The sequence below is a fragment of the Rhinopithecus bieti genome, unplaced genomic scaffold (assembly GCF_001698545.2).
Source record: "Rhinopithecus bieti isolate Rb0 unplaced genomic scaffold, ASM169854v2 scaffold_2032, whole genome shotgun sequence".
Lineage (NCBI taxonomy): Eukaryota > Metazoa > Chordata > Mammalia > Primates > Cercopithecidae > Rhinopithecus > Rhinopithecus bieti.
Window position 1 is genome coordinate 9,324 of NW_016803547.1, and position 22,076 is coordinate 31,399.

The 22,076-nt window shown below is 61.0% G+C and overlaps 1 protein-coding gene across 1 annotated transcript in view; it reads right to left on the reverse strand.

Moving 5' to 3' along the window:
• The window catches only part of LOC108539575 (mucin-2-like), a 23,300-nt gene extending 8,090 nt beyond the window's left edge, over window positions 1–15,210 (reverse strand). Inside the window, exons 1-28 of the mRNA XM_017888391.1 lie at window positions 15,105–15,210; window positions 14,154–14,424; window positions 12,928–13,042; window positions 12,455–12,545; window positions 12,265–12,374; window positions 11,975–12,185; window positions 11,617–11,742; window positions 11,025–11,142; window positions 10,808–10,946; window positions 10,439–10,549; window positions 10,280–10,349; window positions 9,864–10,001; window positions 9,609–9,773; window positions 9,043–9,137; window positions 8,594–8,720; window positions 7,989–8,244; window positions 7,703–7,755; window positions 7,334–7,434; window positions 6,762–6,913; window positions 6,285–6,423; window positions 5,548–5,658; window positions 5,287–5,466; window positions 4,906–5,145; window positions 3,988–4,144; window positions 3,577–3,708; window positions 2,739–2,886; window positions 1,265–1,308; window positions 650–862 (exon numbers count right to left, since the gene is read on the reverse strand). Coding sequence (XP_017743880.1) covers window positions 650–862; window positions 1,265–1,308; window positions 2,739–2,886; window positions 3,577–3,708; window positions 3,988–4,144; window positions 4,906–5,145; window positions 5,287–5,466; window positions 5,548–5,658; window positions 6,285–6,423; window positions 6,762–6,913; window positions 7,334–7,434; window positions 7,703–7,755; window positions 7,989–8,244; window positions 8,594–8,720; window positions 9,043–9,137; window positions 9,609–9,773; window positions 9,864–10,001; window positions 10,280–10,349; window positions 10,439–10,549; window positions 10,808–10,946; window positions 11,025–11,142; window positions 11,617–11,742; window positions 11,975–12,185; window positions 12,265–12,374; window positions 12,455–12,545; window positions 12,928–13,042; window positions 14,154–14,424; window positions 15,105–15,180 — 3,889 coding nt within the window. The 5' untranslated portion in view covers window positions 15,181–15,210. The remainder of the gene's footprint in view (window positions 1–649; window positions 863–1,264; window positions 1,309–2,738; window positions 2,887–3,576; window positions 3,709–3,987; window positions 4,145–4,905; window positions 5,146–5,286; window positions 5,467–5,547; window positions 5,659–6,284; window positions 6,424–6,761; window positions 6,914–7,333; window positions 7,435–7,702; window positions 7,756–7,988; window positions 8,245–8,593; window positions 8,721–9,042; window positions 9,138–9,608; window positions 9,774–9,863; window positions 10,002–10,279; window positions 10,350–10,438; window positions 10,550–10,807; window positions 10,947–11,024; window positions 11,143–11,616; window positions 11,743–11,974; window positions 12,186–12,264; window positions 12,375–12,454; window positions 12,546–12,927; window positions 13,043–14,153; window positions 14,425–15,104) is intronic.
• Window positions 15,211–22,076: the final 6,866 nt, after the last annotated feature.

A 22,076-nucleotide genomic window follows, 5' to 3' on the forward strand; every position in this document is an offset into this window, starting at 1 on the left:
AGCTCCACTTCCCGGGTTTACGCCATTCTCCTGCCTCAGCCTCCCGAGTAGCCCGGCTACAGGTACCCGCCACCTCGCCCGGCTAGTTTTTTGTATTTTTTAGTAGAGACGGGGTTTCACCGTGTTCGCCAGGATGGTCTCGATCTCCTGACCTCGTGATCCGCCCGTCTCAGCCTCCCAAAGTGCTGGGATTACAGGCTTGAGCCACCGCGCCCGGCCAAAATCTTGTCTTACTTTTTAAAAGTTTCTTTTGCTGTGGCTATCATACCCCTGGTGGCTTGTTCGGTGGTAGCTAGGATTTCAACCAGAACAAACGCATGCGAACGTAAGGAAATTTCTCTAACCCTTAGGGATAGTTTCCTGCTGGTTTTCAGAAATCTCCCCAGATGACCCTCCACTCTGGTCTGGGCTTGGGGATGTGGTCAGTCTGCTGCCGTCTGAATGCACCAGGGCAGGGGAGCCAGGGCACGCCCCTCACACCTCAGTGCAGAGGAATGTCACTGTCACCTCACTCTGCAGCTGGTGTGCAGAGGCCAGAGCCTGGCTACACCGGGCCAGGGCCTGCCCCTGAAAGAGCCCTGTGTGCTGGATGCTGGATGCAGGGGAAGGTGAGAGCCTGAGGAAGCACGGGGGAAACCGGGGGCCTTACCTGTGCTGAGGGTCAGCGTGGTGGTGGTGGTGGTGGTGGTGGTGGTGGTGAAGGTGGTGGGGGTGGTGGAGAGGGGGACGGTGGTGGAGGTAGTCAGGGTGGACGAGAGTGGCACAGTGGGACAGATGTAGAAGTGCTGTTCCACCGTCCCATTGGGGCCACAGAGCTCCTGGTAGCAGAAGGCGCCATCCTGGGTCTGGTTGAGAATCTTTCCTAGGGGTGAGGGTGAGGGCAAGAATCACCTCATCGGGAGCAAGGTAGGGGGAAGGCCAGGTGTGCCTGAGCCCCCACAAGCAGCCAACAAATGCTCCAGTGAGACTGCACCCGTCCTGGAGCCCCTCTCTTTGAATAACGGGAATCTCGCCAGAATGCAGAAGCTGGATCGGGGGAGAGGGTGATGGAAATTCCCCACAGGAGACCGGCACCCCAGGAGAAGAAACAACATGCGTCACGGCAACCCCCCGGGGCTGATACACATCGGAGGTGGGTCTGAGCTCGGGGGGACCAAAGGGTAGAGCCCAGGAGGGGAGCAGCACCCCCCACCCATCCAAGGCCCCACAGGCTTCCCCAGGATGGGCCCGGCCACCACAGGGCTGGCAGCAGAGGGCAACTCACCTTCCTCTGGCCTGCAGATGACTTGGGAGGAGTTGGTGCACACACTGCAAAGCAAGCACATGGCTACAAGTCCCACTCCACTTATGCTGCGCCCACCCTACTCAGACCCCCAGCTTCCCATGTGGCTAGTACCGAGCCCAAAGCCCCCAGGCACTGCCCCAAAGCCAGCTCTGGAAGAGCCCCCCATTGGGTTCTAACTGTGGGAACAGAGCAGGGGTGAGGCGAGGAAGGAAAAAGCCAGGCCCAGAGGTCGGTATGAGAACAGAAGACCCCCCACCCCAGTGAGGGACTGGTGCCTCTGTGGCCTGCTCCTGTGTGCATGCATGACTGCGTGACTATGTGTGCCTGTGTGTCTGTGTCCATGCATGTGTACGTGAGTGACTATGTAACTGAGTATGCGCCTGGGTGTCTGTATCTTTGCATGTGTGCATGTGTGCATGTGTGCACTGTGTGCATGTGGTGCTTTGTATGACCGTGTGACCGTGTGTGCTTGCGTGTCTGCATCGATGCACGCGTGCATGTGTGACTGTGTAACCATGAGTGCTGCCTGGGTATCTGTGTCTAGGCATGTGTGCACGTGTGACTGTGTGTGCCTGTGTGTCACTGTCCATGCATGTGAGCATGTGTGCATGTGTGACTGTGCCTGTGTCACTGTCCATGCATGTGAGCATGTGTGCATGTGTGACTGTGTGTGCCTGTGTCACTGTCCATGCATGTGAGCGTGTGCATGTGTGACTGTAAGTGCATGTGTGACTGTGCCTGCGTGTCAGTGTCCATGCATGTGTGCACTGTGTGCAAGTGTGACTGTGTGTGCTTGTGTGTGTCTGTGCATGTGTGCATGTGTACATGGACTGTGTGCCTGTATGTGTCCAAGCATATGTGCATGTGTGACTGTACGTGTGTGCATGGCGTGACTGAGTGTATGTGTGTGTGCATGTGTTCATGTATGACTCTGTGTACTCATGTGTGACTGTACCTGGGTATCTGTTTCCAGGCATGTGTACATGTGTGCACTGTGTGCAAATGTGACTGTGTGTGCCTGCGTGTGTCTGTGCATGTGTGCATGTGTGTACTTGTGACTGTGTGCCTGCAAGTCTGTGTCCATGCATGTGTACATGTGTGACTGTGTGACTGTGTGCCTGGGTATCTGTGTCTAGACATGTGTACATGTGTGCATGTGTGACTGTGTTGTGCCTGTGTGTCAGCGTCCATTCACGTGTGCATGTGTGCATTGTGTGTGTGACTGTGTGCATGTGGTATGCTGTGTGCATTTGTGTGCATTGGTGCATTGTGGTCCGTGCGACTGTGGGTGGCATGTGGTCTATGCCCTGTGTGCATTTGTTCCATTTTGCTGCACTTCTCAAGTGGAATCGGTTTGTGTCCGTGTTCTTTGTTGGCTGCTCACACGTGTGTGTGTACTCATGTGCCCATATGTGCAGCTCCCCCAGGTCCCCTGCCACGTGGGCTTAGGTACCAAGACTTGCAGATCTCCTCGGTGGGAACCAACGCTCCAGGTGGGTAGTGGGTGTCCTCGATGTAGCAGCCACACTTGTCTGCAGTGACACACTTCTTCAGGTCCTCATCAAAGATGGGCCTGTCCTTGGGGCACCGGGGATAGCAGCCTGGTGGACACAGGGCATGGGGTTGGGACCAGCGCAATCCACCACACCCCACCCACCATCCCTACCCTGGCAGGCCCTTCTCCAGAGGATGCCCCTCTGGGAATGCCAGGGATTGGAAAGGCAGGGCCTGGATCTCCCCACCCCACTGGGCTCTGAACCATGCCCGCTGAGGAGCCCTGCGCAGTCTCATCAGGCCCCTGAGCAGCCCTGAGTCCCAAGACCCATGTTTCTCTCCCATGGTGGGATACTCCCTCCCAAACTTCCTACCAGTCCCTCCTTCACGTCACTGGTTCTCAGCTCAGACGCCAGCACCCAGCAGGGGCCTCCCCGACCTGTCTGAAATGCTCCCCAACCCGCCCTGCTCTGTACAAACCTCAGCACCTCCCACCCCTGCCACTCCCAGTTTCCATGCCAGCCTGCTTCCCTCCTGACCCTGCAGCACGGGGAGCCTGGCCACCCTGGGGTGTGGGTGCCCTGAGGGTCAGGCCTCCCTCCGGGTGTCCCCATGAGTCTCCAGACAACATCAGCCTTCAGCCCCACACAGCCAGGCCCATTGGCTGTCGCCTCCCCCGAGGGCCACCTGGCTCACCCTCCAGGCCAGTGGGCTGTTGCCTCTCCCGAGTGCCGCCCGGCTCACCCTCCAGGCCCCTCGGCCGTCACCCCTGCGGAGGCCCGCCCCACCCTGCTCACCCTCCAGGTAGGACACGGAGATGTTGGAGTGGATGCCGTTGATGGTCCTGCAGGTCTCGAAGCTCCGGTTCCCACACGGCTCATAGTGCCACTCACACTCATGTGGAGGGTTGTAGTAGTCACAGAATATGGCTTGGGGGAGACAGGGCCAGGGTCAGACGCAGGAAGGCTCGCTCAGGCATGGGCCGGGGTGAGGGTGAATCTGGGGAGGGGGGCTGGGGCGCAGACGTATCAAGCTTGCTCTGCCAACCCAGGTCCCATAGGGCCCCAAAAAAGGACACTGGAGAAGTCGGGGAAAGGGTGGGTGATGCACACCCATCACCTGGATGGGCAAGGAGTGCCGCCCCGGCCCGCAGTACAGCACCTCCAATCCCCCTCCTGGCCCTGGGTCCAGTTCGGGCGGGCTCTTACGGCACAGGTCTGGCGTCCTCCAGAACACGCAGGCCCCCTCTTTGGTACACTCCTGGGCATAGGAGGCCACGGCAGAGCAGAAGCACTCACAGTCCCCACCCGTGTCACAGGAGCACGAGTCGTGCACACAGGCCTCGTAGAAGGGCTTGGGGTCCACCTGGGAAGAACACCCTGGTCTGTCCTGGGCCCGTGCTGCCTTCATGGGGCCAGGACTCCCCCGGTGCCCTGGAGCTCAGGACCCAGAGGCCAGCCCTGCTCCTGGGACAGGGCACGTCACCCAGCACCAGCCAGCCAGGGCCCCAGCAGGGCCAACCTTGGGGAGAGGGTCCAGAGACGCCTGTCCTGCCGTGGCTGTGCAGACCCATCACCCAGCCCCTCTGCATCCTCAGTTGTAACATGGCCATCCTAGAACCCATCCTCCCCAGCTGCCTGTAGCTGGGGATGTGCAAGCATGGGGGGCACATGTCCTTTCTCCCTCCAGGTGAATATCTGAGCCTGGGGAGGCAGAGGGAGGCTGGGGGTCCAGCCCAGGGTCTCAGAGGGGAGGCTGATTATATGGTCACGTGACCAAAGGATGCAGCAGCCAGAGCCAAAGCTGGAGGACAAGTGCTGTGTGGTGATGCAGCAGGGCGACTCCTGAAGGTGTGGAGGAGCGTGTGGAGAAGACCCCAGCCCCAAGAGCGCCCAAGACCTCACCCTGCTGTGGCCACGCCCTGATCATTAGCATGCTCTACGGCACCCTAACCACATCCACAGTCAGCCCATAGCCCTGCAATGCCTAGTCAGCCCCACCCACAGCTGCAACCCACCTGCAGCCCTGCTCTGCCTAGTTAGCCCCGCCCAAGGCCCCGCCCATAGTCACCGCCCACCTACAGCCCTGGTCTGCCTAGTTGTCCCGCCGTGGCCTGGCCAGCCCACCTTGCCATGGCAGATGCTGAACACATCGCTTTTGAGGATGCTGCACTGCTTCTCGGCCCAGGAGCGGCGGTGCGGGTTCAGGCTGCAGGGCTCGGGGTTGGTGCTCACGTCCGGGCAGGTGGAGGCCTCCTTCCAGCTGTTCCCGAAGTCCAGCCCGCTGCTCACCACCATGTGGTCCCGTGTGGTGAAGTCATTGTTGGAGCGGTCATCAAAGTTCCCGCACAGGCCACACACTGTGCCCTGCAAGAGACAAGCACCCCGGGGGTTCCTAAAAGGGGCTGGAGGGAAGGCGGGGGCTTGTCCCGCAAACACCAGGGCAGGGGGTGGGGGGCTGGCCAGGAGAGGACAGGAAAGGGCAGGGCAGGCAGGGAGGTAGCCCACCTTGTAGGAGGGAGCCAGCTTGATGAACACGGTGGTCCTCTTGTCCCAGATGACGATGATGCCCGTGCTGGACTCCACCACCAGGTACTGGCCCACCTCCCGCGTGGTGTAGGCCACATGGTGACCCTCGTCGCGCTGAATCACCACACGGTGCTTGTCTTCCAACTTCAGCTCCGTCCTCTGCCCAGAGGAGAGGCCCAGTCACTGGCTGGTCTGAGGGTCCCGCAGGGCTCACACATTCCCGGGGCCAGCAGCACTCACCCCAATGAAGATCTTGATGGCCTTGGAGCAGGTGACGCCCGTCGTGCCACAGGGGACGTTCTCGGTGATGATGCTGAATGAGCCCAGTGAGGAGTTCTGGCCGCAGTAGTCCTGGGGGCCAGGAGGGCAAGGTCAGCCAGGACAGCTGGGCCCCAGGTGTCCCAGGGCACACCCGCCCCAGTTGGCGGGGCCACAGCCACTGAGCAGACAAACCAGGCCCTGGCCCTGCCCATCCGAGGACCTGACCCAGCTGCAGGCCCATACCCTGTCCCTGGGGATCACAGTGCCTCAAAGGGCTGTGGGATTTGGATCTGGAGAGCCTCATGGGCAGCGGCCTAGCCCTGGCCCTTACTCAGCTCCCCATACAGGTGCCCTCAGTCCCCATGGCTGGGTGGTCAACCCCACCCGCCCTGTGCACCCAGAGGAGGACCCAGAGGAGGGATGACCCAGAGGAGGACCCGGAGGAAGACCACAGAGGAGGACCCAGAGGAGGACCCAGAGGAGGGAGGACCCAGAGGAGAACCACAGAACTGGGCAGTGCAGAGGGGTTTTACCACCCCCACCCAGCCCTGGCTAGAAGACCGAATCCTCCTGCGGGTGCAGGTGTGGGTCTGGGGCTGAGGAAAGGCCAGCCTTCCCAAGTCTCAGGGTTTCTCAGGTTGCTGAGCACTGGGCTCGGGGCAGGCAGAGGGTCCCTGACCACAAGCAGCCCAGCCAGGCAGTGCCCGTGACCGCACCTGCACAGCCACATAGGAGCAGTGTCCGTCAAAGTCATAGTACTTCCCGTCAAAGGTGATGTAGTGGCCGCTTCCGTAAATGGAGCAGGTGCCGTGGCACAAAGCCTGGGTGCACACCCAGCGTCCCCTCTGGCAGGTGCTGAGGAGGACAGGAGAGGAGCCTGAAGGGACCCAGGACCCGCTCATGGGTGCCTGGAGAAGACCCTGGACACCGTGCAGACAGCTCCCTGTGTCTCCCACACAGAACACCTGCAGGCCCCAAAAGTGGCTCCAAATATCCCTTCCCCCATGGCTTCAAGACCAGCGGCTGACATGAGAGACCACCCTGCCCGTGGGACAGGGGCTGCCACAGGATCTCGCAAGACCCAGGCGGACCCCCCCAGGAGAGGCACCTGCCCCTTGGCCCGCTCTCCAGTGGCCACCCCTGCAGAGCACGTGGGGCCTGGAAGGCAGCCAGGACAGGCCGGGCCAGCTTACCAGGTATTGCAGTCCACCTTGATCTTGGCCCCGGGGGAATATAGGTCCTTGTTATGGAAGCAAGGGCATTCCTTCTCCTCCACACAGCCGCCCCGGCCGTCGTCCATCAGCCCATCGGGGCACACACAGCCACTGACACACTCTGTGTGGTACTGGAAATAGCCAGAGAGGGGTGGACAGGTGAGGCTGCAGCCCTCCCTGAACTGCCCTCCCTGCAGCCCACCTGTAGCCCATCAGGATTGGATACGCAGCCAGGAAAGGCCTGACCATGCAGTCTCTGTCACATCCCAGACCTCCCACCACTCCCTCTAGCCTGGGCTCAGGCCTCCCTCCCCTCAGTCCCGCCACTGGGCAGGGAGACTGGTAAGGGCTGCTGGCTGAGGGCCCTACACTGGCCCCTGTGCCCTAGTGGTTCACAGGCTGCCACTTCCCTCCCAGGGACAGGGACAGCATCAACAGGTCCTGTGTCCTCAGGACTCAGCACCCAGACCCTGGCAGGGGGCACAGTACAGGAGCCGGGCTCAGTCAGCCAGGAATCCCTGCCTGCCCACAGCAGCACCCCCACCACGCACATAGCCGGCGGCCAGCGTCTGGCAGCTGAGGGCTCGGGGCTTCGAGATGGCCAGTGCGGTCAGGTTGCTGCAGTCCACGTGGATCTTCGGGGCCGTGCAGCCTATGGGACAGAGGGGCCACAGCTCCAGCTGAAACTGGGGGGTCTCAGGCAGGCCGGGGAGGGCTGGTCAGGGAGGGTGGCCAGGGCAGGCGGGGAGGGGTGGCCAGGGAGAGGTGGCCGGGGCAGGCGGGGAGGGATGGCTGGGGAGAGGTGGCCAGGGCAGGCAGGGAGGGGTGGCCGGGGAGAGGTGGCCAGGGCAGGCAGGGAGAGGTGGCCAGGGAGGGTGGCCGGGCAGGCAGGGAGGGGTGGCCGGGGCAGTGCCACTTACTCTGGCTGATCAGATGTATCTGCCTACAGTGCAGCCTCCCGTCCCGGCACACACTGTGGAAAAGGCCGGGGATGAGTGGGGCCCATGCAAGACGGCCACAGACAGCCCGCAGCTTCCCCAGGACACATGTGAGCCTGGTGACTGTCAGCGCCCCCCACCCCAGGCACCCCTCAGTCTTGGGTGTCTCAGCTTCCCCAGGTAGAGTCTCCCAGGTCTCCGCTTGGGGCAGGTTCAGAAGGAGCTCCCCCGCCCCCACGCCACACCTGACACCCAAGCAGGTACCCACCATCGTTCTTCCTGCCTGACGACCACGTCCCCCGCCTCCAGGTAGAGGCCGCGGTGGTAGCAGGAGCACTTGGCCAGGGGCACGCAGCGGCCCTTCTCGTCCAGGAAGGTGTGGTCAGGGCAGCCGCAGCCGTCCACAGGCGCAAAGCCCTCAAGACAGTGGCTGTCGGCCTCAGAGAGGGAATGGCAGGTCTGCTGGCAGCTAGTCAGGTTGTACAGGAAGACCTGCGAGTTGGGGCAGGAGCCCACATCCTTGTCTGCAGAGGACCATGGGGTGGCGTGAGGGGCGGGAGGAGCCAGACGCCCAGCTCCCATCCCCAGGGCTGCCAGGGGACCAGGGAGTGCACACTCTGGGACCCACTTCCACACTGGGCCTCCACAGCTCCAGGCCGGCCCCAGGTTCCACCCCTGCTATGTGGCCGCCCCTTGCTGTAGGAGGAGCTGGTTTCCCACTACCACTGGCCGATGAAGCTGGAGCCTGGTCCGTGGCTGCAGGGGGCCAACTCCTCTCCCTGGACCACCCATGCTCATGGCCCCCAGCCCCGTCCCAGGAGCTCAAAGCCTGGACCCCATCCCCAGGAGTCAGCCCACAGGGACGGCACTCACCGCAGACACGGTCCCGCCAGCCCCACAGCATGACCCCCTTGGCAGCACAGGCACGCGCGTAGGAGGACAGGGCGGCGCACAGGCAGTCCTCGTTGTTCTGGCAGTTGCATGTGTCATATTTGCACCTCTGGGCGACAGAGCAAGGTGGGCGGGCAGTGAGGCAGGGAGGCAGAGCATGGCCCGGCGCTCACAGACGCAAGCTCACACGCACACACGGCAACCAGTGGGCCTGGCCAGGTGCCCTGAGTCCACCTCACAGGTGGCATGGGGGCCTGGGAGTGCCCTGAGTCCACCTCACAGGTGGCATGGGGGCCTGGGAGGCCCTGAGTCCACCTCACAGGTGGCATGGGGCCTGGGAGTGCCCTGAGTCCACCTCGATGGCCTGGGGCCTGGGAGGCCCTGAGTCCACCTCGATGGCATGGGGGCCTGGGGGTGTGAGTCCCACCCACCTTGTAATACTCAGCGGGGTCCACGACCGAGTGGCACCTGCCAAAGGGGGTCTCTGCCTTCTTCAGGAGGGAGCACCAGTGCTCGGCGTAGTTGGCTGGGGAGTGGGGGTCAGAACTTCAGCGGGGCCTGGGACCCCCCTGAGATGCCCTGGGCCCTGCTGCCCGGCTGCCTAGGCCCCAGATATGGTTCCTTCTGTGCACCCATGCCCAGGCCCCTTCCTCCCACTGAGTCAAATTTCCAGGCAGCTCCAGGCTGGATAGAGACCCCTGCAGGGCACCCACCACCTCCCGTCTCTCACCCTCAAGGGCCCAGCATCCCGGATGTGATGGGGCAGGTAGGGACCAGGCCAGGCCCTCTTCCGGGTCACCTGGCAGGCTGCCACTATGGCCGCCATAAACTAGCCACAGCAGGAAGCAGCTGGTGCTGGGCTGCCCCTGGAGGAGAGCCACCTAACTTCTGCCCCTCACCACCCATGTGTCCTGCTGGGAGCCCCATCTGCCCTTCCAGACCATGGGCCGGGACCCCAGGCAGGCTGGGTGGGGGCGCCCATGTTGCCGAGCCTCACCACTCTCGATGTTCAGGGAGCAGGGATCGTCCAGCCAGTCCAGCTTGTCATGGCAGCTTGACTGTGCCTTCCAGGTGTTGGCGAAGCCGGCCCCCGTGGCCTCCACCAGCCCACTGGCCGTCTTGAAGTCATCACTTTCCAGGCCGTTGAAGTTCCCGCAGAGGCCTGAGGGGCCAGAACAGGGTTGGGAAGGGTCTGGGGCTAGCAGGCCCCCCTGTGGGCCTTTGTTGGGGCAATCCCGGTGGGGCCACTTACCCTGCACCTGCCCCTGGGAGTCCTGGTCCAGCGTCAGGAAGAGTTGCATGATTGGGGCCAGCTGCACCTGCAGCCGGAGGCCACTGGCCATGCTCACGATGATGTGGTAGGAAGACGGGCGGAAGATGGAGAAGCTCGCTGCAGGCAGGGGCACGGTGAGGGACACGGTAAGGGGCACAGTGAGGGGCGGGGCTCCCAGGGCCTGCCTGGCCCAGGTGAGCAGCAGGAGGATGTCACCCTCCCACCGCCCCCTCCAGCAGAGGACCCAGGAGAGAGCCTGCCAGGTGCTGCAGGGACCCTCCTCCCATGGAACCTTTCCACCCAGCCTCCTGGGTCTGAGACGGCTGGACTGTCCGAATCACTGCAAGCCCAGCGGAGCTTGAAGGGCCTGGGCCCCTCCCTGGGGCACAACTCACCGGTCACGTGGGGCAGGTTCACCTGCAGCTCGTTGAGCAGCACGCTGCCATCAGACTTGAAGACGACCACCTGCGGGAAAGGCCAAGGTTGATCAGGGCTGAGAAGGGCCCCCGCTGGGGGACCTGGGGCTCCAGAAGGAGGGGGGCGGCACCACTCACATTCTTCTTCTTGTCGGCCAGCAGCACCACGGTCTTCAGGCAGGTCTGCTTGTCCGTGGAGCCGCAGGGGGCCAGCTCGCCCAGGAGAGCGTAGGAATCATTGTGGTCACCCTGTGATGAGGCAAGAGGCAGTGCAGCAGCTGAGGGCCGGGACGGGCCGCACCCTGCACCCTAGGACCCGGCAGTGGCTTAGAAAGGAAGGCCCGCTTCTTATCCTCCAGCCAGGGAGCAGAAGCACGGTCACCTGCCCCAGGACAGCCCACGGGCACCCTCTGCTTCAGGGACAGCCAGCCCACCCACCCCTGGATGGCCAAGGGCCTGGATGCCAGCCCCAGCTCTGCCCCACACCCCTGACCCTGGGCAGCCTACCTTGGCCAGGACGTAGTAGCAGTCCCCATGGAAGGTGTACGTCTTCCCATCGAAGGTGGTGATATGGGAGCCGCCTTCCAGGGCGCAGGTGCCAGGGCAGGGCAGGTCTTTGCACACCCAGCGGCCAGCGTTACAGACACTGTTGGGTGGCGGGGCACAGGGTCAGGGCTCAGCCGCCCCAGCCTCTGCCGCACCCAGCCCTGGCCCCAGGACTCACCACTGCTCGCAGTCATTGGTGATCTCCTGGCCCGGTGTGTACAGGTGTCCGTGTAGCCTGCAGTGGCACTGGCTCACGGGAACGCAGCCGCTGCCCCTGATGTCGTCATACACGGTGCCTGGGACAGCCAGGAAGGCGACGTCACCCTGCCAGCCAGGCCTCCCACCTGCAGCCACCACTGGTCCCCTGCACCGACGCCTGTGGTACCCCCCTGGTCCTTGGGTTGGGGTCTGGCCATGGGGCCCCAGCCTCCAGGCCACCTTCCTGCCCCTGACAATCGAGCTCCTCCCAAAGGCCGCCAGGCTCCGGGTCAGGGGCCGGGCAGGGGGAGGTCTATCCCCAGGGTGATGACCAGGAAGGCAACTCCCTTCTCAGCCTCCTTGAAGCCACCCTTTGGGAAGGGCCTCACACCGAGGCCTCTTCTCCTCGGACCTGCCCCTGGTATCAGGTGGAAGGAGAAGCACTTCTGTGCTGCCACTGCGCCCACCACCTAGCGGAGCCGTCCCCTCAGCGCAGGTGAGAACCCGAGGCCAGAGCTGCAGGCCTCTCGTCCAGCGGGCAGTGCCAGGGCAGGGCCCTCCTCCACACACACCTTCCGGGCAGAAACAGCCGTCCATGCGGTGCTCCTCGCACAGGCTGCTCCCCTCCAGGTGTGAGCAGGTGTCCATGCAGGGCGAGCCACTCTCCAGGTACACCAGGTTCCCGGGGCAGGTCTTGGCTGGAACCACAGAGGCCACACAGTGAGGGTGAGCCTGGGGCACAGCAGCCGCTCCACGCCGAAGTGCACCGAGAAGGGCTCTCAGCCCGCAGTGAGCGTTCCCCCGGCTCCCAGTGCCCGGTGCGGTGAATGTCCCCCCTGGCTCCCAGTGCCCGGCTCGGACACAGCTCCCAACCGGGCTTGGGGAAAGCACCAGCATGGGGTCCCCTGCCTGCAGGGTGCCGGGGCTTACGGCAGAACGTGGCAGTCCTCCAGTTCCCGGGCCGGCCGCCGGCGTGGGAGCACTGGCGGGAGAACTCGGCCACAGTGCTGCAGATGCAGGTGTCACCGCCCGGACACTGGCAGCGGTCCTGCTGGCAGGCGCGCAGATACGGCTCCAGCGGCACCAGGTCCTGGCAATCCGCGAAGGCTTCGGCGGTCAGCAACCTCTCACACTCGGCACGCTGGGGACAGACGCAGGGTGGTCATGCAGCTCAGAGGCCAGCTCCGCCGGGACTCCCACCCCAGAATGAGAGGACTCACGTGCTCGGAGCAGGATGCGACGGCCACTTCCTCCCCGGGGTCCTCGCACACCACATCGGGCTGGTTGATCTTCTGCATGTTCCCGAACTCCAGGGGACTGAAGAGCACGCCTGGGGATGCACAGTCCTTCAGCGGGGGCCCCTGGGGGCCCGCAGCCCACCCTGCCCCCACCAAGCCCTCCGGGCCTCACCGTCAGAGAGGAATTCTGAATAGCTCTGTAGGCCGTTGTAGTCCCCGCAGAGGCCACAGGTGTGGTTCTGGAACTTACTGTCCAGCTCCAGCTGTTGGGGGAGGGAGCAGGTGAGCTGACCTCTCGCCCCACCCACAGCCTCCAGGGCAGCCGCCAGGAACCCCCAAGACTCGAGGCTTGTTTGAGCCACAGAAAGGTGGGGCAGGAAGGCTGGGGTCAGCAGCCAGGGAGCGGCCTGGAAGGGCAGGTCCCTGAGAAGCTGAGTGTGTTTGCGGGGAGGGTGAGGCCTGGGGGTTCAGGGCCAGGCCGGCTTCTGCTGCTGCCCCCCAAGTCCTACACCGACGCCCTGCGCTGCCAAGGCCCTGCCCCACCCCTGCCCTCTCGGTGAGGGGTCCGACCACTGCCCTCCCTGCCCTCCCTTGGGGTCCACCCAGAGGCCTGAGCAGCCCCAGGAGCCCGGGAACCCTGAGCACCATGAGGGCGTCCTCCCGGTTCCACAGGAGGGTGAGGCCGATGCGGGAGTAGACTTTGGTGTAGGCGTCGCTCTTCTCGATGAGCAGCCCGGGGCTGTAGTGTGGGGTGCTGACCCTGGCGGGGGCACGTCAGGTTCACTCTTGGGTTCACCACCCAGGCACCCATGCCCCAGCTTGTCCTCCCGGGACCCCACCGCCCAAAGGAGACTGAAGCTGGGCACCTGGGGTGGTGGCGGTGGCTCTGCCAGGCCCAGCTCCTGCCCTGGGGCCACCAACTTGGCCAGCCTCTGGGGTGGAGGGACATGGGCAGTGGCCAAAAAGCACCTGTCCATCTCCGCTGGCTGGGCTTCCCCAGCAGAGCCACCGCCTGCCTGCATGCCCTCCTCTCCATTCCCTCCTCGGGGCACGGTCCTGGGCAGGGTCCCCTCTCAGAGGCCCTGAGGGCACCAGGTTGGGAGAGGAGGGAGGGCCAGGCTGCCCAGCCTCCTTCCAGGCCCCCTGCTTGGTGGAACATCACCCCATAGGGTCCCAAACCCTCACCAGACTGCCCCTGAGGCTATCAGAGGCCCTGCACCACCGCCTACCAATGCCCCTTGCTGGGCCAGGTAGAGGCACTCACCCCAGCCTCTGTCCCTCGGTCCCCAAGGGCCTCTACCCACCCGCCCGGCCACACCTGAGGGCCTCTACCCGCCTGCCCATGCCTGTGCTGGAGCCCCTTGCAGGAAACTGAATATCCCCAGGCAGAAGAGGGGCAGGTCCTGCAGGTGGGGAACCCGCTAGACAGGAATGCACTTACAGGGCCTCATTGTTCTGGAGACAATAGGGAAACAATAGCTGGGAGTGGGGAAGGGGCTCCCACAGCCCCCCTGCACCAACTTCTGTAACTCTAGCCTGGGGTGGGCGCACACGGCCACTCCATGCACAGGACCAGACACAGGCAGCCTCCAGGGGTGCCAAGGCTGTCCCGAGCCTGGTGGGCTCTGAGGGGAGGGGCTGTCAGGGACACAGGCAAAGGGATAACTGAAACCCCTTGCCTATGGGGGGAATGGTGGGGGCTCATCAGTGTTTGTTGAACGAATTAGTGACCCGAACCCAAACCTCAAGGCTGTTCTCCTGAGCTGTGTGCCAGGGCAGAAGGGGTCTCCTAGGGCTACAAGGAAGACCCCTTTGGGAACCGTCAGCCCCCTTTGCTAGGATGTGGAAGGGGTGCCACCGACCACACTCACATGGCCCCGTTCAGCACAGCCAGGTGGCGGGTGAGGTAGATGGTGTCATCCTTGATGGTCAGCAGGATGGACTCGACCCCAGCGGGGGCCTCAGCCTGGCCCGGGCCCCGCTTTAAGTGCACGGCAAACTCCTTGTAGGAGCCTCGGCAGTCGGAGGCGAAGTTGTAGTCGCAGAGGCCGGGGAAGCGGAAAATGTCCCCGTCGAAGGTCTTGTAGTGGAAGTTGCCCCAGGTGCTGCAGACGTTGTGGCCATGGTTTCGGGTTCTGCCCTCTGAGGGAACAGCAGTGAATGAGGGGTGAGTGGCCCGGTGGGGGAAGGCTGCCCAGGCTACCCTCCAGAGGAGGGCCCTGTGGAAACAGCTGGAAGCAGCTTCCAGCCCAGCACAGGGCCCCTGGCCGGGAAAGCTTCCTTCCTATCCGCAGGCCCTCTGCTGGTCTTTGGTCACCCCACCACAGCCGTCTCAGGGCTTCTACTCCCGGCCTGGTGAGGAGTGTGGCCGGGTGCCCAGCGGGGTGTAAGAGAGGAGGTTCTGGGCACCCTGCTCCCCAGCAAGGGCTGTGCTGCCCCAACTCTTCAATGGTCTCTGCCACCTGAGAATGGGGCCTTCTGGTGGGGTCCTGGCCGCCCCTTCCTCCCCTATGGACAATGACACAGTTCACTGAGGCCTGGGCTGCTGTTTCCGCCTGGTGCTGGCCCCAAGACCCACACTGTCATCGGGCAGTCAACCCCAGAGGAATGGCAAGGGAACCCCATCCTTCCAGCCGCTTAAAAGTCAGCAGGGCCGGGGGCTGCAGGGGACCAACCCAGGCCAGGAGCCTCAGCAGAGCCACCCATGCTGCTGGGATGCACATGGGGACCACCTCCTCCTCCCAGATGCCACTCGCCTGCCCGCCCGGCCCTGCCCCCAGGACACTCTGCCAGGCCCCAGACCCCTGTGTCTGCTCTCTCACCTGTCTGGAGCTCCGAGCCCCCTGCCACAGACAGGGCCAGGCAGACAGCCGCCAGAGGGGCTAGTGGCAGCCCCATGGTGGCTGGCAGGGCAGTGTGGGTTGCGCCCGGGGGCAGGGGTCTGGTCCTTATATGTCCTGGCACGGGGGCAGGAAGGCAGGGGAGGGTCAAGGGGTGGGTGTGGCCTTTGCCAGATGATCAAGAAGACAGCTGCAGTGGCCCAAGCCCCAGTGGGGAAATATTGATTCAGGTTATCAGAGGTCATCTCTTTATGGCTCCCTGGGTAAACACAGCCTTCTTCAGGATAAGATAGCCTTGTGGCCTGAGTGCCAACACACACCCAGGGAACGCGCCCAGCTACTAGCAGGACAGCCCAGGGTGGCCGGGGGAGGGGCGTCCTGCCAGAAGCATGTCCAGTCAGGCTCCGTAGCCCCCCACGGGCCCCCAGGCCCCCGCTAAGCAGGTCCCCAGGCCTGATCAGGCTCATGTTACCCTGGGAGGACCAACCCTTTTCTGGGGCCCAAGCTCTGGGGCAGTTTCCAGGCCTGACTCCAGAAAGGGGCCTCCCCGAAGGCAGGGAGGATATGGGATCCCTCGGGGTCCAGGGAGGCCACTGACTTGCATGGGACTCTTGGCCAGGCTCACGGAGCAGTGTCAGAGGCCCCAGCCCCCAACCACCCTCTAAGCCCATCCTTTTCCCAGGCTGAGAAATTCCTTCTCTGGAATTGCATGTGATTAGAACTCCAGGAGCACCTGCCCAGCCAGGGGACGTGTTACAGAATGAGGCACACAGGGAGCTGGCTGGTGGCCGGAAGTGGCTGTCTGCCCCTTCTCCCAGGGACCACATGAGGACCTCGAGGCTGAGAGCTGAGGAGGTGATAGCGTGCCCAGGCTCCGCGAGCCACCTCTCACTCATGATGGGGGCCCTGCCCCCGAGGCTGGGCCTCTGATAAGCCTCGGTCTCGCCCACCGAGCCCAGCAGTTGTCTGGAAAAGCCTAGAGAACCAGAACTCATACCGACCCCAAGCCACAAGACCACTGGGCCCACCACTGCTTGCCCCAGCCCGGGAGGGCACAGGCGGGCACCCCTGTGTCACCAGTGGGTAAACTGAGGTCTGGGGGCCCTCCCCTCTCTCTACAATTTTCTCCTCCTGAAAATAGAAATGGGCCCTGAGTTGAGTTCCCAGCTTTGGCCCAAGGAGAGGGGGACATGCCAGCAGCATGATGGCAGTGGGGAGGAGACTCACCCTGACAGTTTGGAGACTCGGGGCCCAAGGCACCAAGCCTCTTTCCCTGGTTGACCTGCTGCCTGGACCTGGGGCCTGGGACAAAACCCCTCCTGCCCTCCTGTGGTGCCTGCCAGCACCAGGCCCCAGGGTCTGCACTCCCTGCTAGGACCTGGGCACGTGGAGGAAGCTGAGTGTGTGGCCCGGGCCAGGAGGACCAGGGATTAGGAAACCGGAGCCAACTGGGCCAGGCCAGAGGGGACCATTGTTCACTTCCCGGTGTGGGCCTCCACCCACTGGCACTGAGCCCTGGGGAAACCCAAGGATGGCCCCAACTGCAGCCCCCCGACCCTGACATGCTCCAGGGGGGCCTCGGGGCAGAGATTTTCCAGGCCAGGCTCCCCCTGCCCTGGGGGGATTGCAGGAATCCTAGCCGAGCACAAGCTGCCCAGCACAGCTCCTGCGGCCCTGAAGCCTGAGGTGGGTCCCCTGGATCTGACCCTGTGTCCCCTCTGGGCAGGCAGTGGTGGTGCCCAGGCTCGGGGGTCGGACCTTAACACCCCTCTTGGCCCGTGGCACGGTCCCAGGTAGGAGCCCTGTCTGAGCTCACAGGCAGCCCCGCATGGTGCAGGGTGCAGAGAGCTGTACCCCATTCCTAATGGTGAAAGGGAGCTGTTCTGGGGAAGACGGTGAGGGCTCCATCAGGCCGGGGTGACTGTGGAGTCACCGGCACCCCCAAAGCGAGAGTGTCCCCAACCTCTTTGCCTCCAAGCCTCAGCCGGTCCCCACTGCCAGGTTCGCAGCATCTACCAGGGTTGTGGAGGTGATGGGGGCCGGGCGGGTCAGCAGCGCTGCAGCCATTCTCCTGTATGAGTCCAAATGTGGCCCCCATTGCTGGTTACTGAAATGTCGGCCTCCAGCAAGTGTAGAGTGGGAGAGTGGGCAGCCGTACTGCCCCGGGAACCTATCGCCACCCTGTGGCTTTCCCATGGGGTTCGAGGGGCCCCAGTGGAGGGAGAGAGTGGGGGCTTTGACCATTCCAAGGAAAATGCTTGTCGATTCTGCTTTCTGTGACAAGGACGTGACAGCAGTGGTGGGAATGACCACCCACCAAACGGAGGGCCAGACACGGTCGAGCCAGGAGCCGACAGCCCCAGCCCCGTGTCAGCTCCCAGCCTCAGGCCCCGGCTGGGACTCAGAGCCAGAGGCCGCATGGAGTACGACCTCCCACACAGACAGCATCCTGGTCCCCCAAGCCTCTCCCCAGTCCGCCCACGCCCGCTGTGTTTACCCTGACAAGACACTGTTGCCAAGGGCTGCACGGAATTTGCAGTAGTGACTGTAGGGAGGAGGCAGCACAGACGTCACACAGCACCTGAATTGACAGCCCTCCTGCCGTGTATCCACAAACCTGAGTCACCAGGAAGCCCGGTGAGGGGTAGCCATGCAGGGGTCAGAGCCACCGGAGGAAGAGGGAGAAGGGAAAGGAGAAGGAGGAAGGGGAAGAGGAAGAGGAGGCTGGGGAGGGAGGCGAGAAGAGAGAACCCTAGGCTGCTGGGGGAGCCGAAGACAGCAGGTGTGTCCCCTGCACCTGTCCCGGTCACTCAAACGGTGGCTGTGTGAGTCGGCCTGTCTGGCTGTGGCTCCAGTCTTTGGCATGGCACTGGGCTGTATGCTGCTGTGAAGGGATTTCTCGAATGTGACCCTGGCGAGGCAATCAGTGCAGGGCCTTGAAAGACAGGGCAGACTCAGACCCCCAAGCACATCCACTTTCTGGGCCTCCAAAGGTTCTGAGACACCTAGAGGTGTGCGTGTCACTTCCCAAGGACTGCAGAGGTGAAAGGCAGGATATAGGTGCCACTTCTGTGTGAGGGGTGGAGGGTGAGCAAGTGAGCATAGAGAGGTGTTTGTTCTCAGGTGAGGGATCGAGAGAGGCCTCAACCAGGCCAGGCCTCCAATGGGCAGGCAGGCACTGGGCAGGCTCCATTGAGGAAAGGGCAGCCCAGGGCCAGGGCAATCAGGTGGATAGCTGTGCTTCAGGAGTTCAGACACCTTGGGGTGCTTGCCCCTCAAGACTTGGTCCAGGTGTCACATCCTCCTACTGAACACTGTCCTCACCACCCTGGCCACACTGTGTGACCCTTTCTGGCTGTCCTGCTCCAAATACCTCAAGGGCAGCAGCCCATGTGGGTTCCCCATGGTCACCCTCACAGCAGATGCACTCAATAACTTTGCTTCTGGGTGGAGTGGGTGGTGGGTGGATGGATGGATGGATGGATGGGATGGTTGGGAGGCAGGAAAGGGGGAATGATGGGTCAGAGGTAGATGGATGGGATGGATGGTATGGATGATGGATGGATGGATGGATGGATGGATGAATAATATGAGTGGTAAATGAGTGGATGGATGGCATGGATATGGGGTTGGCTGTTAGTGAATGAGTGGATGAATGGAGAGGGGAGAGGAGGGAGGGAGAATGGTTAATGGATAGATGATGGTGGTTGGGTGATGGATGGGATGAATGGGGTCAGTGGGTGGGTTGGAGTGGGTGGGTGGATGGATGGATGAGTGAATGGGTGGATGGATGGATGGTAGGATGAATGGGTGAATGGAGGATGGATGGAATGGGAAGGAGGGAGGGATGGACTGAATGGTCAGTGGGTAGGTGGATGGATGAGTATGGATGGATGGATGGATGATGGATGGATGGATGGATGGATGGATGGATAATGAGTGTAAATGAGTGGATGGATGGAGAATGGTGTGATTGGGCTGGTGAATGAGTGGATGAATGGAGGCAGGAGAGGGAGGGAGGAGAGAGAGACGGTTAGATGGATAAGAAGTATTTATGTATGGAATGAATGGGTGAATGAAAGGATGGAATGGATAGGAGGAGGAGGGTAAGGAGATGCATGGTCAGTGGATGGTGGGTGGTGGATGGAGGGATGATGATGGGTGGTGGTATTGAGTTAGTATGGAGAAAAGATTTGTGGGTGATGGAGTATGGATGATGGATGGGATGGATGGATGGATGGGTGGAATGGAGGATGGCGATGGATGGCGAGGGAGGGATGGATGAGTGGGTCAGGAGGATTGAATGGGAGGAGGGATGGATGAATGAGTGGGTGGTGGATAGATGATGGATGGAAGGATGAATGACATGGCGCGGGGTGAGTGGATGGATGGAGAGGATGGTTTGTGGATGGAGGATGAATGGGTGGTGAATGGAAAGATGGGATGGTATTGGAGGAGGAGGAGGAGGAATGAATGGGTCAGTGGTAGGTGGATGGATGGATGAGATGGATGGATTGGATGGATGAGTGAAGGTTAGGTGGATGGATGGAGGCATGGATGGGAGGGAGGGATGGTATGAATGGGTCGGTGGGTGGGTGGATGGATGGATGGATGGATGGATGGATGGATGGATGGAGGCATGGATGAATGGAGGGATGGATGTGTGGATGGGTCGATGAATGGATGAAGGAAAGGATGGATGGACAGATGGATAGGTGAGTGAGTGAATGGAGGAATGGATAAGTGGATGGGTAGCTGGGTGGGTGGATGGATGGATGAATGGATGAAGGGATGGCTGGATGAATGGACAGAGGGAGGGAAGGATGAGTGAGTGGATGGGTAGGTGGGTGGGTGAATGGATGAGCGGATGGATGGATGGATGAATGGATGGATGGACAAATGGACAGATAGATGGATGAGTGGGTGGATGGGTGGATGGATGGATTAATGGGTGGGTACGTGGATGGACAAATGAAATCTCCCCTGGTACTGGGGTTTGCCTTCTGTGGCAGCTCCACAGGACTCCACCTCACGAGGGCTCACGATGTGCAGGTACAGGCCAAGTGCTCTATAGCCCCAGCTCACTGGAGCCCTCAACCCTGGGAGGAAAGCACTCACCTCACTCCATCCTATAGACAAGGAAACCGAGACTCAGAGAGGGTGAAAGCACTCCTTCAGCTCACCCAGCCCAAGAATGGCAGAGCTGCAGTGTGGTCCCCAGAGCATCTTCCCAGCCCCAAACTTACACTGTCCACCGCTTGATAATGGTGTGGCCACTTCTTGCAAAGGAGACTGTTGCTTTTTGGAGAAACCCCAATCATAAGTAACAGAAAAATCAGGGGTTCCTGGGTGGTGTCATAGCCCCAAGGCAGGAAACTCAGTGCCCCCTTGCTCCTTGCTGAGGTGCCCAAAGGGCAGGGCCCTTCAACATCCCCCCACCTCCGCTCCCTTCTGTGAGTTTATTTCCTGCATTTGTAATACAGTTAGATTGTTTTGCCACATTCTGCATTTCATCTGTGGCATCCCTCAACCTCCTGAATATTTTTACATTTGCGTCCATTAAGAGTCACCCTTTGCTCTATTAAGTTTTCTGGATTTTGCAAATGTAGAGTGTCAAATATCCACCAGGACAGTAGCATGCAGAATGGTTGCACCACCCTAATACATGCCCTGTCTCAGCTATTCCATCTTTCCCCACAAATCCCTGGCAACCACTGGTCATTTTTTACTGTCACTATAGTTTGGGCTCTAATACATTTTTCTGATTAATTTTAAATCTCTAAGAGCCAAACAACTCTAGAATAACATGCAGCCACTATAAATTATGACTAGGATTTTATGTTGCAACGAGGAAAACACTTAGGATTTACTGGTGAGAAAAGTGCATTGACACAGACTAAAACAGCTTAACTGAGGTGGAATTGACATACAACAAACTGCACATGTTTACGTGTATGATTTGGTCAGTTTTAACATAAATAGGTTGAGCCTGTGAAACCACCACCCCAATCAGGATGGTGAATATGTCCACACCTATCGCCCACACAGGGCTCCTTACACTCCTTTGGAATATCTCTCTCCCACCCTTCCCCACTCGGGAGGTACCCAGGGTTTCTTTTCCTTGGCATTTGTTTGCATTTTCTAAGACTTTGTAGATTTGTTTGAATTTTCTAGGATTCTGTGTAAATGGAACTATACAGTATGCACTCTTTGGCCTCTTCCACTAAGCATAATTATGAGGAGATGCATCCAGCATTGCTGTGTAAATAGCTCATTCCTTCCTGGGCTCATTCATTTCCTGCTAATGGACACTGGGCTCTCTACTGAAAATACAAAAATTAGCCAGGTGTGGTGGCAGGCACCTGTAGTCCCAGCTACTCAGAAGGCTGAGGCAGGAGAATCGCTTGAACCCGGGCGGCGGAGGTTGCAGTGAGCCTAGACCACGCCATTGCATCCCAGCTTGGGTGACAGAGAGAGATTCTGCCTTAAAAAAATAAATAAATAGGCCTGGTGCGGTGGCTCAAGCCTGTAATCCCAGCACTTTGGGAGGCCGAGACGGGCGGATCACGAGGTCAGGAGATCGAGACCATCCTGGCGAACACGGTGAAACCCCGTCTCTACTAAAAAATACAAAAAACTAGCCGGGCGAGGTGGCGGGCGCCTGTAGTCCCAGCTACTTGGGAGGCTGAGGCAGGAGAATGGCGTGAACCCGGGAGGTGGAGCTTGCAGTGAGCTGAGATCTGGCCACTGCACTCCAGCTTGGGCGACAGAGGGAGACTCCGTCTCAAAAAATAAATAAATAAATAAATAAATAAATAAATAAATAAATAAATAAAGTACATGGGAAGATGTATGTAGATTATATGCAAAGACTATGCCATTTTATGTAGAGGATTAGCACATGCACACATTTTGTGTCCTAGGGGTGCTGGAACCAATGCCCCGTGGATATCA